At 43.0% G+C, this 19,351-nt stretch overlaps 1 protein-coding gene across 1 annotated transcript; it reads left to right on the top strand.

Annotated features, from left to right (window-relative positions):
* Positions 1-16,215: 16,215 nt before the first annotated feature.
* LOC112433004 (uncharacterized) lies at positions 16,216-18,559 on the top strand. Its single transcript, XM_076879339.1, has 3 exons — positions 16,216-16,586; positions 16,680-16,752; positions 16,904-18,559. The coding sequence occupies exon 3, from the start codon at positions 17,429-17,431 to the stop codon at positions 18,557-18,559; it is 1,131 nt and encodes a 376-aa protein (XP_076735454.1). The 5' UTR covers positions 16,216-16,586; positions 16,680-16,752; positions 16,904-17,428.
* Positions 18,560-19,351: the final 792 nt, after the last annotated feature.

Here is a 19,351-nt window from a genome sequence, read left to right as displayed (position 1 = left end):
GATTTTCCTGCACCACAGGTGATTGCATGGGGGCGTGGTCACATGTTATTTACCCGATGCTGGCGTTCTCAACAGAGACGTTGAGTCAGTGGGGTTTTTACGGTGGCCCCTAGGGACAAAGCATGTACAAAATCCAAAACATTTACAAATTCCAAATAGCACGCACAAACTCCAAAACACGTACAAAATCCAAAACACATGCAAACTCCAAAACACTTACAAAATACAAAACACATGCAAACTCCAAAACACGTACAAAATCCAAAACACATGCAAACTCCAAAACACTTACAAAATACAAAACACATGCAAACTCCAAAACACTTACAAAATGCAAAACACATGCAAACTCCAAAACACTTACAAAATACAAAACACATGCAAACTCCAAAACACTTACAAAATACAAAACACATGCAAAATACAAAACACATGCAAACTCCAAAACACTTACAAAATACAAAACACATGCAAACTCCAAAACACTTACAAAATACAAAACACATGCAAACTCCAAAACACTTACAAAATACAAAACACATGCAAAATGCAAAACACATGCAAACTCCAAAACACTTACAAAATACAAAACACTTACAAAATACAAAACACTTACAAAATACAAAACACTTACAAAATACAAAACACTTACAAAATACAAAACACTTACAAAATACAAAACACATGCAAACTCCAAAACACTTACAAAATACAAAACACATGCAAACTCCAAAACACTTACAAAATACAAAACACTTACAAAATACAAAACACATGCAAACTCCAAAACACTTACAAAATACAAAACACATGCAAAATGCAAAACACATGCAAACTCCAAAACACTTACAAAATACAAAACACATGCAAACTCCAAAACACTTACAAAATACAAAACACATGCAAAATACAAAACACATGCAAACTCCAAAACACTTACAAAATACAAAACACATGCAAACTCCAAAACACTTACAAAATACAAAACACATGCAAACTCCAAAACACTTACAAAATACAAAACACATGCAAACTCCAAAACATGTACAAAATACAAAACACATGCAAACTCCAAAACACTTACAAAATACAAAACACATGCAAACTCCAAAACACTTACAAAATCCAAAACACATGCAAACTCCAAAACACTTACAAAATACAAAACACATGCAAACTCCAAAACACGTACAAAATACAAAACACATGCAAACTCCAAATCACAATGGAAGTGCTCCAGGATGCTAGGGGCAGTGTTGAGCTCGATTTGCAAAATAAACGGCAAGTTTGTTGCAAACAAATGGGCTGTATCCCAATCCAGGGTCTGCAGCCTTAAAGTACGCAGCCTCAACGATCCTCAAGGGCCACGTACTCAAAGACCACTAAGGCCGGAAGTGCGAGGCTTGTGAAATGGGATGGTCTAGCCTCTGTTATGACCCAGTGATGTGTTTGTTGGTGTTGTGCCTCCCACCGGAGGATGGTGGCGGTATTTTCCCTTTTTTCTCTCCTAGGAGGTGGACACCTGGGCGTGGCTGCTAGGTATCTGGGTGGAGTCTCTACACACCTTCCGACTGGATAATTGATGGACCACCTCCAGTACTTAACGTCCGGATGACAGTCACCTGGGAGTGCTGTTTGGAACCCCGTTGACTCGGTCACAGAGTTGTGTGTTGTGTCATTGTAGTGCAGGCTGGAGTATTCACGTGTACCTCTAGCCTTGCCATGTAAATAATTGTAAATAAGTTAACCAGTGGCGGTCACTTTTTTGTTCCTTTGCTGTATAACTTTCACTGTCGCAGCCTAGTAGGCGTGAGAAGCCGTTTTCTTTTGTTGAACAAGTTTTCTCCTGTTTTTCGTTAGATAGTTAGGTAAGTGACTTGTCTTTTGTTTTGGCTTCTTTTTATTTTGGTGTAGGGAAGACTAGGGATTGTTTTATAGGGAGTTTTGTTTATTGTTTTGGCATTGCTCACTGCTGATGAAAATAAATGGCTGCTTAAATACTTAAAAAAGGTGTCGTTGTTGGGGTTTGTGCGTGGGTGGGAAGTGAGTGGGGCAAACTATTTGTTACGTTTATTTACTTGCCGGGACCAGAACGTAACATATTGGGGGCTCGTCTCTTTTGTGTTCTTTTTGTGGCTTGTTTTCTTGGTTGGCGGTTTTTTCTTGTGTGGGGGGGTGTGTGTGTTAGGATGGAGTTTAAGTTGGAGGAATTCACTCTGAGCCCGTCTGCAGAGACGTTGGGTAGGTGTAAAAAGGCTGACCTCTTGCTTATTGCTGATTTCTTTGATGTGACTGTGCCGTTGACTGCAAAGAAGAAAGAGCTTAGGGAGCTCCTATGTGGCCAGTTGACGGACAAGGGGGTGTTTGGTGAGCCGGGTCCTGCGGGGGGGGTTGAGCTGGGGGCCGTGGCTGGTGTGTCTGCCCCACTGAAAAATCTCCCTTCTCCACCTAGCCCACCTAGCCCTTCTGCAGAGGAGCTGCGGGTAACGCTGCGCATTAGGGAGGTGGAGCTAAAGAAACAGCAGTTGGAGGTGGAGGCTATGCACTTGAGGATCAGGGCTCTGGAGGTAGAGAGGGGAGCCTCTGTGTCTGCCAGTCCGCCTGTACCTCGGTCAGCCCCGCAGCCACCATCTCCGCAGGCACCCTCCCCGGAGTCATCATCCCCGCAGTCGCCATCTCCGCAGCCACCGGCCTTGATGCCAGGTGGTGGCTTTGATGCGAGTAAACACATCAAAATGGTGCCGGCGTTTCGGGAAACTGAGGTGGATTCGTATTTCACAGTGTTTGAGCGTATCGCAGGTGCGCTGCACTGGCCAAAAGATGTGTGGTCTCTTCTACTCCAATGTAGATTGGTGGGGAAAGCTCAAGAGGTGTGCACCGCTCTTTCTCTGGAGGACAGTTTTGACTATGATATGGTGAGGGCTGCTGTCCTGCGTGCTTACGAGCTTGTGCCAGAGGCTTACAGGCAGAGATTTAGGGATGGGAAAAAATCCGCCAACCAGACCTATGTGGAGTTTGCCAGAGAAAAGAAAACTCTGTTTGATAAGTGGTGTCATGCTAGAGCAGTAAACACCTTGAATGACCTGCGTGAGTTGGTGACGTTGGAAGAGTTCAAAAACCAACTACCAGACACTGTGGTAACCTACTTAAACGAACAGAAGGTTACGACTCTCACCGCTGCTGCTATACGGGCTGATGAGTTTGTGTTGACACACAAAGTGGTGTTTTCGGTTCCTGCTCACAGTTTTCCGTCTTCCAGTAGCCCGCCCAGATGGTCTCCAAGGGGCACCCGCCGTGCCATCCCCTCATCCATTGAGAACCGCGTGTGTTTTTTTTGCCATGAGCAGGGACACCTTATTGCGGTTTGCCCTGCTCTGAAGAGAAAAGAAATGACCAGGGAGGGTACATCTCCTTCCCCAATAAACCTTCTACAGACAAACTCTCCTACTTGGGGGGAGGTGATGGCACCCGAAAATGATAAAGTAGATAAGGAGTTTAAGCCGTTTGTGTCAAACGGCTTTGTTTCCTTGATAGGAGAAGATCGGCGGACTCCTGTCAGTATTTTGCGAGACACTGGTGCGAAACAGTCGCTCATTCGTGAGGGGGTCTTACCGTTTTCAGCTCAATCCTGTTGTGGGGCGGATGTGTTAGCCTGGGGAGTTAGGATGTGTGTAATACGGGTTCCTTTACACTTGGTGCAGCTTTCGTCTCAGTTTTTGTCTGGTGAGGTTAAGCTTGGGGTGCGACCCCAGTTACCGGTTGCAGGTATTGACATCATCTTGGGAAACGATCTAGCTGGCGGCACAGTTTTTCCGTCGCCAGAAGTAGTTGATATACCACTTACAGATAACAGTGGTTTCGATCGTGCCACATCAAAGGCTGTTCAAACCGTCAGTGTAAAGACATTTAGGCAGAGGAGAGGTGCGAGTGGATCCCAGCAACAGCAGCAGCAGAATAGGAGGCAGCCCAAGGGGACGAGAAGAACAAATATTCAAACCACAAGGGTCGCTGAAGCCACCATGCAATCAGACCCAAGTAGATTCACTTTTCAGGACAGTCAGCAGCAAAATGCTGAAACCAGGCCACCTGCTAGAAAAAGACAAGGACCTCGACGGCATAGGGACCGCAGAAGAGGCCAGCTGATGGTGGCTAATGCTCCATCTCCCACCCTTAAATTTGACACAGACTTTGATTTTGATTCCTCCAACGCGCAATTCATTAAGGAGGCGCTTGAGAAGAAGTTACAGGAGGGGCTGAATCTAAAAGATGGGAATTCTGAGGGAAGGGAAAAGGAGGGGTTGCAGCTGAGTTCAGGGGAGGATCATTTTGGTCCAAAGTGCTACTATGACAAAGCAAAGTTTTTCTTTGACAACATCTCATCTGATAATGGGCTCAGACTGACGTGGGCAGAGGAGCGAAAGCGCAATCTGGAGACTTTTGGTGTCCCTGGGCGGTTCCTGAGGGGCCAAGGATTCAGAGGTGGACGCCAGTGTTTTGGGGGCGGGTGCAGTGCTCGTGCAGGAGGATGAAAATGGCATTGACCACCCAGTCTGTTTCTTTTCTAGAACATTTCTAAAACAGCAACCAGCGCCTCATGCGTTGGTCCTTACTCCTACAGGATTTCAACATTGAGATCCGATATATAAGAGCTTAGAGAATGTTATGGCTGATGCCCTCTCTAGGTCGTAAATCAAACATCTTTGTGTGGGGTTGGATGTTTGATTTTTTTTGGGTGGGGGAAACTGTTATGACCCAGTGATGTGTTTGTTGGTGTTGTGCCTCCCACCGGAGGATGGTGGCGGTATTTTCCCTTTTTTCTCTCCTAGGAGGTGGACACCTGGGCGTGGCTGCTAGGTATCTGGGTGGAGTCTCTACACACCTTCCGACTGGATAATTGATGGACCACCTCCAGTACTTAACGTCCGGATGACAGTCACCTGGGAGTGCTGTTTGGAACCCCGTTGACTCGGTCACAGAGTTGTGTGTTGTGTCATTGTAGTGCAGGCTGGAGTATTCACGTGTACCTCTAGCCTTGCCATGTAAATAATTGTAAATAAGTTAACCAGTGGCGGTCACTTTTTTGTTCCTTTGCTGTATAACTTTCACTGTCGCAGCCTAGTAGGCGTGAGAAGCCGTTTTCTTTTGTTGAACAAGTTTTCTCCTGTTTTTCGTTAGATAGTTAGGTAAGTGACTTGTCTTTTGTTTTGGTTTCTTTTTATTTTGGTGTAGGGAAGACTAGGGATTGTTTTATAGGGAGTTTTGTTTATTGTTTTGGCATTGCTCACTGCTGATGAAAATAAATGGCTGCTTAAATACTTAAAAAAGGTGTCGTTGTTGGGGTTTGTGCGTGGGTGGGAAGTGAGTGGGGCAAACTATTTGTTACGTTTATTTACTTGCCGGGACCAGAACGTAACACCTCCGTTGCGCTGCCCAGGTTGCCTAGCAACCATGATACTAACAGCTGGAAACGTGTCATAGCTGTGTTTGACAGAAATGAAGGAGAAAATCTTTTGTTCATTTGTTTGTTTGTTTCTACATGAGCTTTGATAATTCTCTGTAAGATGAAGCTCAGCTATTGAACGGCGTATACTGTAAAGAAAAGGCTTTAAAACCAAGTTAGTACAAACGTCACTAACGTCACATGACTTTGCCGACATGTGGCCAACAGGAATGTTTTAATGGTCTTCGTTATTAAACATTTGCACATAAATAAGTGACATCATATTCAGTACTTACTTAAAGTTTACTCTTCGGCCGCCCCTCATCCGCCGTTTTTTTCGGCAAAATTATCCACACCCACCGCCGCGCTATGCATTCTGGGATATGTTGGGGCCACAAAGTCTACACCGTCACATCCTTAAAATTCAGGGAAATGAAGGATGCATTTCAGGGCCGCATTTCGAGCAGCCTTTGAATTGGGACAGCCTTCGTCGCGTCGCTGTGACGTAATCGGCCTTAAAATGCGGCCTTTAAGGCTGCAGACCCTGAATTGGGATACAGCCATGGTCTGTATGGGACGGTCTAGTCTCCGTCGCGCTTCCCAGGTTGCCTAGCAACCATGATACTAACCGCTGGAAATTTGTCATACAACTTTGTTTGACAGAAATGAAGGAGAACATATTCTGTTCATTTGTTTGTTTGTTTCTACATGAGCTTTGTGTGATTTGATGAGTATCTGAGGCTGAGACCACAGGACTGTAAAACATGATTGTTGGGCTTCATTTCTGTACTGAACAGTCATTTAAGATTAGTTAGTAAATAACAATTAGCTAATGTTGTTCATGAGACTAAAGTCATATCACTTTGGTAATGGAAATATAATATGGCCAATATTATAGTTATTATATTAATCATTATTAGCTATTACAGCAGTGAACATGAACTCTGTGTCAAATACTGAGCTTCAGTACAGATTCAAGTTGTAAGTATTTATATGTCTTATCACCTTAAATCTTCACTCAAAGACAAGTATATAGGAATGACTGCCAAATTTATTTGCCACTGAAGCAGAAGGATGGCATCTGAATAAAACCTCTCTTGACATGCCTAGACGACATTAAAGCTTGGTTGGCTTTTAAAACTTTTTAAATTTGAATGAAAAGAAAACAGATTTGTTGGTGTTTGGACCCAGTGGCCCCTGTGAGTCCTCTTCTTTTGATTTGGAACCCCTGGAAGTTTATTTTAAACCTGTTGTTACTGCCCTTGGTTTTAAGTTGGACCAGTCCAGTTTTTATCATTTAAGGCGACTGGCAAGAGTGAAATCTTTTCTTTCTAGGCAGCACTTTGAAACCGTGATCCATGCTTTTATTTCTTCCCCTGTGGACTACTGTAACGCACTTTATGTGGGGGTCAGTCAGTTGTTACTCTGACGTCTGCAGCTGGTTCAAAATGTATATTGACAGTGCATATATAGGTGTATCATATATGAGACAAATGTTGTTCCTTCAGTATGTTGGCATTACTAAATGTGGCTCAATGCTTACATATATGTGTAAAAGCAAATGTACGAGCTGTGATAACTGTGTCTGATAGAATGAAGAGCAGACTGATATATGAAATATTCCTTTATTGGGTGAGAAAATCAGACCATGTCATAACTGCTGTAAGTCACACAGAATAGATATCAGAGCCTTAAACAGGCTGACGTCTGCTAAATGGGTCAAACTGGGCAGAAAGTCTACAAACACATAACATCCTTATAGAATATGATGTAACACTATAGATCAACTTAGCTCAGAATATATAAAGCATATAAACAGTTACAGCAATATGATGCAACAAACACAGCAGCTACTGATCCAAAATACTCAAAGCTTCATAGAACTGAAACCAACATTTATTTTTAGCTCCATTCTGCTGCTGATACAGACTTTAGGTTTCTGAACATTAAACTTGTTGCTGCCTTTCATAGTGTGTAACTTGAAGGCCCTGAGTACTTTCTCCCACACTGGAAACACTGGGATGATCACATTATTTGAACATTACCTAATAAGACTGATTCAGGACAGACAGTTATGTTAAACTTTCCTAGCAGTCCTTCACAAACAGGGAACAGTCTGTCTATTCTCTCCATCTGTCAGCTGCTGCTGGCTCTTCCTCCTCCTCTTCCTCACACACTGCTGAGTTTGTCCTGGTGGATCATCAGGGCTGCAAAGCCTCACAGATGATGTGCAGCAGTGGCTCCCTCAGTCTGTCCTCACTCTGGACACTTGCAGTTGTCACACATGGAAATCAAATGTGTGATAAGCTGCAGGATTCAAACACAAGTGTAACTTATAAACACATGTTCATACTTTTATTCCACGATCAGAGAGAAAGAAACAGAGAGAGAGTGCAGGACAGACAGACAGGTGGCAGTCTCAGGTGTACACACTGCTACACAACAGCACCAGAGAAGCAGGATTTAGTGTTTGTGTTATTACGAGTGTAAACAAGAAGAGTTCCAGATGGTGCAGTGGACACATGTGTGACTGCTGTGATTAAAGCATCTTTCTTTCAGCTTAACGAGTGAACCGTCAGCTCGTTCAAACACACGTTAAAGTCCGTTTGGCTCGACACCACCGAACAGAGGCAGCAATATAACACAGCTCACATTAACAGTGCAGTGGATCCTGCTTGTGCCGTGATGTTCAGGACTGCAAACTGAGCAGCATCACTGACTTTCAGCTTGTTGTGTTTGTGGATATATGACTGACTTTAATTATCCACAAAATCATCACATTCTCTGTAAGATTAAGGTCGACTATTGAACGGCGTATATTTTAAAGGCTTTAACCAAAAACCAAGATAGTACAAACATCGCTAATGTCACATAACTTTCCCGACATGTGGCCAACAGTAATGTTTTAATGTTCTTCATTATAAAAACATTTGCGCGTAAAAAAGTGACATAATATTCAGTACTTACTTCTGAAAGTTTACTCTTCATCCGCTCCGCTTCCACCTTTTTTTTTTCGGCAAAATAATCCATACCACCGCCGCGCTATGAAATCTGGGATATGTTGGGCCATGAAGGCTACACCGACCCATCCTTAAAATTCAGGGAAATTAAGGACGCATTTGAGGGCCTTTGAATTGGGACAGCCTTCGTCGTGTTGCTGTGACGTAATCGGCCTTAAAATGTGGCCTTTAAGGCTGCAGACCCTAAATTGGTATACAGCCCAAATCCAGTCATTGGTACTTCCTGGCTTGTGTAGTTACTAGGTAACAAAAGCTCAACACTGCCCGTAGCGTCCTGGAGCACTTCCGTTGAGTTTTGGAATTTGCATGTGTTTTGGATTTTGTTTGTGTTTTGTCTCTAGGGGCCACCGTAGGTTTTTGCACGTCATTTGACGTCACCTTTCAGTGCCGTTCTCAAACGATACAAGTTCATAGATGCGCTATTTGGTTTGAAAGAAGCGAAAAGTTTGTTGTTTTTGTTTTGAAATAAATACACAAACACAATCAATCAATCAGTCTTTATTTATAAAGCACTTTTCATAAAAAAAGATGTAGCACAAAGTGCTTTACATGCTTAAAAGCAGCCCACCCCACCCTCCAATTCACTCCCCACACTCTCATTAACATAAATGATGTGAATACACACATATCCCCCCCCCCCCCCCCCCCCACACACACACACACACACACACACACATGCGCACACTTAAAGAGTAAAAATTGGGCTGGGTTCACATGAGCCAAGTGAGGAAACACTATAACAGGGAGCCGTCTGCACCGGGAGCCGGTTACAGACCGCAGCCTCCAGGCTGGGCACACAGCAGGAGGGAGGCAAAGGAGCCCCCCAGCCAGGCTGAGAGGACCCCCAGAGACCCAGCAGCCACGGTCAATCACAGCCCCGGTGCAGAGAGCGCCCTCCGAGGAAACACTGGAGATATGACACAATACGATATATACAGGGTAAAATGATAAAATAAATAACAGGATACAATATAAATATAAATATAAATATAAATAGAGTAAGAAGATTAAAAAATGAATAAGAATAAAATCAATAAATATCAGGTAAAGCCTAAATTAATAATAGAACAGGATAGAATAAATAAGCATAAAATAAATAAACGCTAAGTAAAAGCTAAATTAAAAAGGTGGGTCTTGAGCCTGTTCTTAAAAACATGTACGTTCTCTGTGGCCCTGAGCTCCTCCGGCAGGCTGTTCCACAGACGAGGACCATACCACTGAAAAGCTGCCTCTCCGTGAGTATGTGTCCTGACTTTAGGGACAATCAAAAGGCCAGTACCAGAGGACCTCAGGGTCCGCGAGGGTTCGTATGGTAAAAGCAGATCTGAGAGATAAGAAGGCCCAAGACCATTAAGACATTTAAAAACCAATAAAAGAACTTTAAAATCGATCCTGAAACACACGGGGAGCCAGTTCAGCGATTCTAAAACCGGTGTAATGTGGGCCCGCCCTCTGGTCTTCGTCAGCACACGAGCTGCCGAGTTTTGCAAAAGTTGTAAAGTTGAAATATTCTTCTTAGGAAGACCAGAGAGCAGGGCAGTAATCAATGCGACTGGTAATAAAAGCATGCATCAGCATCTCCGTGTTGGCCCGAGAGAGAATAGGGTGACTCTGGCTATATTTTTTAGATGATAAAATCCAATTTTGGTTACATGTTTAACATGTGGGATAAAACCAAGCTCAGAGTCAAAAATAACACCCAGGTTTTTCACTTGTAGCGAAGGACATAGCGAAAATGCCTCTAATTTAGACAAGAGTTTCTCTCTCTGAGCCTCGGGACCAACGATTAAAACTTCAGTCTTGTCCTGGTTAAGCTGTAAAAAGTTTTCTGCCATCCAAGATCTTATATCTAGTGTTACGGATTCAAATATTGGGGATGGAGACAAGAGGAAAAACCACAATAACAACACTGGTCCGGCCGGGTTGAGTCAAACGATGATTTTAATGATCACACGCGTGGGAGATGGACACTGTACGCAGACAGCCTCAGATCTCACCTCAAAAACCACATTTCCATAGTTTTATGAAATCAGGGTATTAGAACGCCCCTTCATGCGTAAGACAGGTACAATACAATCAATGTTGACAGTTTATTTAGAACAGAAAAGAACATTCTCTCCTTCACGAGGACAGGCACTGACTCCCACCTGTCTCCTGGAGCCAACTGTCCCCTGCGGAGACACAACATTGCAGCTACAAGGATTTCCAGATTGATTAAGGTGATCAGTGTGTAATGCTCTGAATCAAGTATGTAATATTAAATGAATATTGTTTAATCAACTGCCACTACTTAAATCATAACAAAAGATATAACTGAATACAAGATCACAAAGAATAACATGATATCAGTGTTGTGTAAGCGCGTGCGGCCTTCTATGCTCGAAGCCTTTCCCCTCCATAGATCAGCCAGACATTCGCACTGACTGTAGCTTTTAACCCTTATTAACTTGAGCACAACTCTATGATGAGCAACAAACTGCAATATGTATGAGATGATCATGGTTACACCTGCAATGAAAGATCATATGATTATTCTGGTACCTGTAAATAGAAGATTAACCTGAGGTTATAACAATCACTGTAATACAAATGTTAATGTAAGGTCAAAAGCTTCAATAAATGTTTAATGCAAAGCTGATTATATGATTCTGATGAACTAATAATGCCGATACTAAAATAACAGAAAAACATCCCCTTTTTATCCCACACTAGAATACAGTTAAAAAGGGCATCCATTGGTCTGGTGTCATCAGGAGACACGGAGATGTACAGCTGAGTGTCATCAGCATAACTGTGGAAGTTCACTCCATGCCTCCTGATGACACTGCCGAGAGGGAGCATATACAAATTAAAAAGTACAGGGCCTAAAACCGACCCTTGGGGCACACCACATGTCATTCTATGGATCTTAGAGGAGCATGTATCCATACTCACCATAAAACATCTGTCTGAGAGACAGGAAGTGAACCAGTTGTGTACAGCACCAGAGAGGCCCACCATGTGTTTCAGTCTGTTTAAAAGAACAGCGTGGTCTACTGTATCAAAGGCTGCGCTTAGATCCAGTAGCAAGGCAAGGCAAGTTTATTTGTATAGCACAATTCAACAACAAGGTGATTCAAAGTGCTTTACAGAGACATTAGAAACAAAAACAAATAAAAGCATGATTTAAAATTGATTAAAACAAGCAAACAAACAAACAAACTAATTAACAAACAAACAAACAAAACAGGATATAAAATCAAAACAGATAAAATCAGAACAGTAGATAAAATCAGTAGTTAAAATGTAAGTTTTGAAATTTAAGCTTAAAAGTGTGGATTTGGTGCTTTATTCAAATGCAGCTGAGAACAGGTGAGTCTTCAACCTGGATTTAAATAAACTGAGTGTTTCAGCTGATCTGAGGCTTTCTGGGAGTTTGTTCCAGATATAAGGAGCATAAAAGCTGAATGCAGCTTCTGTTTTGACCAGGCCTCATGTCTCCTTCTGTCACCTAAAAGTACAGAGCACCAGGACTGAGAGCTTTTGGGCGTCCCAGTTACATCTAAGATCATTTAAAACCTTTAGGAGAGCAGTCTCTGTGCTGTGGTTCACCCTAAATCCAGACTGGAATATCTCCAGGATCTGTCTATCATTGAGAAAATCAGTAATCTGAGTAAAAACAATTTTTTCTAAGATTTTACTTAAAAATGGTGAGTTGGATACAGGTCTGTAGTTATTAAAATCATTACAATCCAAATTGCTCTTCTTCAGAAGGGGCCTCACCACCGCCGTTTTAAAGGCAGCAGGGAAGACACCCAACTGAAGAGAGCAATTCATCATGTATAAAAGCTCAGCCTCAAAAAATCCATAAAGTGTTTTAAAGAGTGAAGAAGGAATTGGATCTAAAAGACATGTGGTGGGTCTCACTGTGGAGAAAACTTTCTGAAGGTTCTCAGCATTGACCAGGACAAAAAAAACTGCTGAGAGTCCCTTCTCTTCAACAGCATAAACTCAGACACCGCTCAGCTGAAAAAAGTCAAATAACAGTGAATTCTTTAATGTAATAGTGACACAAGTTTGAATTCAAAGCATCAGTATACACCACAAACAGCTCATTTTATAAGCTCAATAACTGGACCCTAATGCTTTCTGGGCAATTCTGGAGCACTAATGATGGTTTAAGGCCTCTAAGATTTGCACAAGCTTCTAAAGATGAAACTATAATCATCTCCTAATGGATGTAAATATTTTATTCTGTGTTCATATATTGTTGGTGCATTACAAATATTCTTGTTTTGTTGTTCTTGACATGTACTCCATTGTTATTGACTAAACATCCATTTCCAATCATCCAGAGTTAGCATTATGTTCATACATGTTAATAAAATGGATTCAGTGACAATTACTGTTTGTTTCAATCAATTTATTGAGAACATAAGACTTTTAACTGACAACACAAATATCACAATGTAACAAAAAGATTAGAAGGAAACACCTGCCATGTCGGAATGAAACGTTAAAGAATGGAAAACAGTCTGTCCATCCCGTCCCGTCCTGCGCCCTTCTTTCCTCTGCCTCCCTTTGATGAGGTCTTGCAGCTCATTGTCCAGATCCCTTATCCCCTTCCTCCCTGTTGTGGGTGGCCAATCCCGTTCCTTATCAGTGTTTGATTCTCTTTCGTTTTGGTCACCCACTGCTGCGCTTAGCCCTGGAATGTTAAGTTATCCCATTTCCAGTGTTGGGAATAACGCGTTATTAAGTACGCGTTATTCCAGGAACGCGTTAGTCGTTACTGGGATTTAGATAGGGTCGTTACTCGTTACTTCGTGTGGTGGCATCACGGAGCTTCCACAGATTCAGTAACATTTGCAAGTGGTGGAGGCCAGCAGGTGGATGAAGGAAAAGGGAGGCAAGAGGAGAGACCCGAAGCAGCCGCCGGTCCGAGTGTGAACTGAACTTCAGGTAAGAAGTTATGACCTGCAGTCTCTCTGGGTCAGATATGAACCAAGTTTAGGTGGAGTTTATTTTCGTTATTCTGACTTTTTCTGTACTGCGTGCTAGCTAGCATGACGGAGTTTCTATACAGCTGGGTGGGTGCTATGAAGTTAATGATGTTGAACTTTATTTTGTTCATAAGTTATTAGAGTTGCCAACCGTCCCATCTGGTATTCAGAGAAAATATTACGCGTTTCTTATTGAGGTGAAAAGGAACAGTTTGTCCCGTAATTCAGCTACAATGAAAAAGACACAAAGCTGGAGTTATTCTGTGTCTTTGCTGCACAGCTGCCTCTTCTCTCATTCTCCCCCTCCCTCTCCTGTTTCTACTTCAATCATGAAAACTGATCAGTGATCAGCTGATCGGCTCTCTTGTTTGTTTACTTTGCGCCGAAAGAGGAAACCAGCGGATGTCGCGCTAAACAACAGCAGCACGTTTAAGCTTGATCAGCTGTTGTTAGAATTTATTTAATATTAATTTCTAGTATCAGCTGATGTTTGCTGGAGCCACAGCTGTAAAGCTGCTGGTCATGATGTCGGTTTGTATATGTGGTGAGAGGGAAACATGAAGATGAAACCAGGAGATGTCCTTACTGTTTCTGAGAGACAAATAACACCAGGATCCTTTTTTTATGTAGCTGACAGCTGGTAACTGTGCAGGGGCGGGTCTAGCAAAGTTTTGCCAGGGGGCAGGTAGGGCATTAACAGGGAGAGGGGGGCACAAAGAAATACTTTTCTTTTTTATTCTCATTTAAAATGTCTCGCTTTTAAAAAAAAATAATTATCCGAGTCTTACAACAAACAATTGATAGATTGATGCATATATACCATCAGAACAGTGTACATCACTGTGTGTTTATTTTCATTCAAAGGCTTTATAATTTTTCCTATAATGGTGGGCCGGTCTCTAGTCAAAATGTCCGGGCCAATTTTCTGTCCCAGTCCAGCCCTGTATTGCAGCTCATCTGCAGTCTGGTGTTACCTACATCTTCCTATTCAGAAGGCAGAATTTCCGAGTTCTGAGTACAATCAAAGCACCACGACTGCACTTTTTGTGTTGGATGTAAAAGGCACACATGACGCTGTGACGTAGGCTAGAATCATGGCAGCAGTCAATGACGGTCCAGGCGTGGGATTTCTCTCGTGGAAATATGCACATTATCTTTTCCTGTCTATTGGTAGGTGGCACAGTGCACTGTGGCAAGTAAGCAAGCTAGAAGACTGGCAAAGTTATGGAAGTAACACATTAACAAGAGAATTCTGAGTAAAACCAAAGTTACTTTCCCTAGTAACTAGTTACTTTGAAAGTAACGAGTAACTTGAAGTAACTGAGTTACTTTTGATAGAAGTAACTAGTAATGTAACTAAGTTACTATTTTAAAGTAACTTATCCAACACTGCCCATTTCTTTCTGGCCTGTGAGGGGGGACTTTCCCCTGTAGGCCCATCTTCTCTAGAATTGTCCTGATCGCACACAACAAATAAGAGAAGAGAGGAAACCATGGCAACTATGTAAATCCCTAAAACCAAAAGTTTTCCCAGCAGAACACCAGAGGAATAACGTCTGCACATCACAGGCTCTGTAGAGCATGAGGGTTAATAAAACCATCCTCGTATGAATATGATGTGTAAAATGATTTATTCTTGTACCTCCACACCACAGTGGCCCAATTCTTCACCCCAGTGAGGAGGTGATGATTTTCTCCTCTCATTTTAATAAATTGAGCCATTTGCTCTTTGGTCCCTAAAACATATCACAAAAAGGTTCATTCAGAAAAAATCTAATTTGGCTGTATGTAAGGAGCAATACATGAAAAACTGCGGGACCCACCATACAAGCTAGGTTACCATTATTTTAATTTAAAAAAAAAAAACAAGTCTATGCAGCTGCCCAAAGCCTAACAATTCAACCAATATAAATATTTACCTTTGTACTGTGAGTAAAAGAAGAGAAAGTGAGTAAAAGAAAACATAATTAGAATATAATGTGCTTGACTTTGCTTAGATGAGGGGGTCCAGCTGTCGATCAGAGGAATAGGAAAGGATTTGTGAATGTCTGTGTGTTTTAGTTTGGTTTAGTTATAGACCTGAGAGTGTGTGTAATTGTGTAGAGGAATTTATTGACACTGGGGGTCAGCCTGTCATAAACGGAGACAGGAAGCTACAGTTGGGGGATGCTAGGACCGACGGAACAGATAGGAAAGAGAAGAATTGAGTGTAGCTTGGGTGAGGGGAGCTCATAATTGTCATTACTTAGAAGTAGGTTTGCAGGAGACTCTCTACATGTTTAGCTGTAAAAGTAAGACAACAAGAGGCCGATGGCCAAGGGCAACCTCTTCCAGAAGGTGCATGCTACTGGGTCCGGTATGGTCTCTGGAGACCTGAGGGGAAAAAGAACTGGGGTGTAACTGGTTTACGTAACAGTACCAAAAGATTTTCATATACTTACATTTGAAAGTGTTTTCCTCTCCTGCTTCGACTGCCATTGTTGTCAGACAAACAACCTTCTGTATCGCCTGCAATGAATCCTGGGATATGGTAGGACACAAAGGATACGACCCATGTCCTTATTACCTGTGTGAGTATATATAGGCTGTGTCCAAATTCAGGGGTAGCAAAGGCCACATTTCTTTGCTCTTTTTCCCGGCTTTCTTATTTTGTTTCTATTGTTCAATAACAACATAGACAAAAAAGTATTTTATATGTAGCCAAGTGAACTAATACTACGCATGGAAAGGGTTTAAAAAGAGGGAATTGTGTTTTTAACTGGTTGCCTGTCTACCGGAGGTCTGTTGTAGGGTTGTCATGGTGATGACTAGACCTCGCGTTTTGGGGGTATACTGTCCCTTTAAGAGCCGCCGTAAGCCAGAGCACGCATGCACTCAAGTTTGTGTCACACTGAGCGCTGTGAGCGGGAGCACTGGAGAGTTAGAGACTGCAAAAGATTCTGTGGCTAGCTACACACGAGGTAAATGTGCTAAAAAGTGTAGCATACTGCAAAATATTGTCACCAGTGTTGTAGTAGACTGTAATTAGCTAAGTTTCTTTAGCAATGACTCCATGTTTGTGACCATTTCTGTACAGTTCTTAACGCGCGACGGGTGCATGTTTAATGGTCACGTGCTGTGAAAGGGACTGAAGAGCGGGTTGGCGTGAGTAGTTACAGTGTCCTAACAGATTTCAAAGTTGTTAAGTTTGTACTTTTACTCACTTTGCATAACTCTGTATGTTTCTGTTTGATTCAGAGGGGAGATTACTTGCTGTGTGATTCCTGCGTGTGTACTTGTCCTAGCACAGTAGCTGTGTGGAGAAACCGAAGTGAGTTCATGATGTTCTCCCATAGAAATGTATGTTTAAAAGAGAGTTTACAGTGCACTTTATTGCCAGTTGACCTGCGAAGTTGTGGGATGTAAACAATGTGTTTATTTGTTTTGTTTTCTCTTTTTTTGTTGTATTTGTTTCTTGACAGGTCACTACTGTTGTCTATACTGTTTGGATTTAACATGTACATATGATAGTTACTGTTGTCTCAGACCCTGAAAGGCAGTTTAGGCTGAGCCAGTGGAATAGTTAAATTTTGCCGTTTCACTCAAAACTACAGAATTAAAACTGTGCTCCTCCGAGTACAGTCGGAGAATAAAAAAGCCCACAAAAGAGTATTTCCTGTGTCCTGTCTCATTCCCCATGACCGGGCCACATAGTTTGGTGTCAGAAGTGGGATTCTCAGGTTAGTTTTGAGTTTCAGTATAGAGAGACACAGTGAGTGGGGCTTTATAGACAACAGTAGTGGCTTAGAAGATCCCAGTCCTTCCCAGAGGGCGGCAATCGCAGTGTGGACGTCCTGAGGTGGTTCGGTGCAGTGGCAGTTGGTACAACAGGAGCCTGCTTCAGCCATTGGACGAGGAGGGCGCCTGACACAGATTTTGGACTGTTGAATCTCATCTACAAGTGACTGTGGGAATCTGCTGCAGTAAAGACTCAGAGACATTGCAGTATGTCGCAAGAGGACGAAGGGGAAGGTCCTTCAGGGGCCGGAGCTATCCCCACTGAAGACAGTCAAGCTGCCTCGTTGTTTGACAGTGCAGGTAACCCGTTGGTGGAGCTACAAACAAAGATTAACGAACTGAGTAGGAAACATGATGCTGTTATGTCTAGTATTGCTAACATGGGTAATGTTCCAACCAGATCTGTCGTGTACATTCCAAGAGAAAAGGTGATTGTACCTTTTAGTGGGGAACCAGCTAAAGATGCTTACACTGTTGATGAATTCATAGAAGAGGTGGAAAGAGCAATAAGAACTAGGGGTCTGCGTGGAGAGGATCAAACCGACTTTATCCTCTCACAGCTGAAAGGGTCTGCCCTAGAGGAAGTTAAGTTACGTATGGCAGGCCAGGTGAAGCAACCGAGTGATCTCTTTTCATATTTGAGGGAGGCATTTAGAGAGAAGCGCACCACACCACAGCTCTTGCATGCTTTCTATGCACGCCGCCAACTAGATGGGGAAGACCTGCGAGATTATTCACATGCACTCTCTCAGTTGCTCAATGCTGCAATACAGCAGTCCCCTAATGTAGTACCCAACACACAGCTGGCACTTCGGGATCAATTCATTGAAGGTGTGCATGCCCCAAATCTTCGGCGTGAACTACGTAGGCTCACTAGGGACAAGCCTGAGTGTAGTCTCTTTGATGTTAGAGAGGAGGCAATCATGTGGACTATGGAAGATCGTCCACGCAGCACTAATGTAGCCAGACATAGAAATATAGTGAGTGACAGGCCAGATGAAAGCTGTGAAAAGACAACCTCCACCAGTGATGTACAGACAGACTTTACCATGGCTCTGCAAGAGATGGTTAAAATAATCACACAACAGGGTAAAGCCATAGGGGAGTTAACTAATGCAGTGAGGGAGCTCACAACACAGACTGCCAGTTCTGAAGACAGTAGAGGTGTTAAAGCTAAGCCCAAGCCTAAGTACACTAGAGAGGGTCAGCCTATTTGTCTCCGATGTGAAGGGGTGGGACATATGGCCAGACACTGTAATGCACCCCAACAACCTACGAGCCAGTCTGCAACCATGTCCAGTTCCTCGCTAACGGGAAACGGGAACCCTCCATTGCTATGAGCCGGGCAATGCGAGGCAAATCAGAAGGCTCAAAGGAAGCTCTAACCAAGGAACATTTTCTAGAACATGCTGTTGGTCAGTGCCCTGAAGTAGATATCCAGATAGGTGGTGTATCCCTTAGATGTCTGCTTGACACAGGAAGTAATGTAAGCACTTTGACAGAAAGCTTTTTCAGAAATCATCTCCAGGGAGAGGATGAGGATATGCACTGTACTGCCAAGTGGCTTAAAATCACAGCAGCCAACCAGTTGCCGCTGCCCTATTTAGGCTATGTAGAGTTAGATGTACAGGTCATGGGGCTCACTATACCTGAATGTGGTTTTCTTATAATCAAAGATGATAAAACAGAAAGAGACAATCCCAAATGGTTGGATTTGTCACCCCATGGCATTATAGGGATGAACATTGCAAAACGATGTAGACAGTTAGTACTCTCAGAGTTTGACACCACTCTAGGGGGAGAGCTGGAGTCCAGCTGGAGGAAGGCCTGCCACTGCGTACAAGCTGCTGAGCTTGTGGAAAAGGTGTCTACTGCCCGTGTTGCAAGCAAACACAAAGTGCGGGTGCCTGCCTCATCCCTGACCACTGTCTATGCAAGGGGCCATGGCAAGCAGTTTGGTAGCGCATTGGTTGAACCAGGGAATGTTCAGCTCCCAGGTGGCTTATTGGTGATCCCAACTCTAGTGTCAACTAACAGCCTGGTATTCCCAGTACAGGTGATGAACATCTCACAAGAGGATGTCTGGCTTCCACCTAAGGCTAGACTAGGCATTATTAGTCCTGGCCGCTGCA

This window comes from Maylandia zebra, linkage group LG3 (genome assembly GCF_041146795.1).
Source record: "Maylandia zebra isolate NMK-2024a linkage group LG3, Mzebra_GT3a, whole genome shotgun sequence".
Classification (NCBI taxonomy): domain Eukaryota; kingdom Metazoa; phylum Chordata; class Actinopteri; order Cichliformes; family Cichlidae; genus Maylandia; species Maylandia zebra.
Note: the sequence above shows the minus strand (reverse complement) of the source record. Positions and strands in the feature narration are given on the sequence as shown.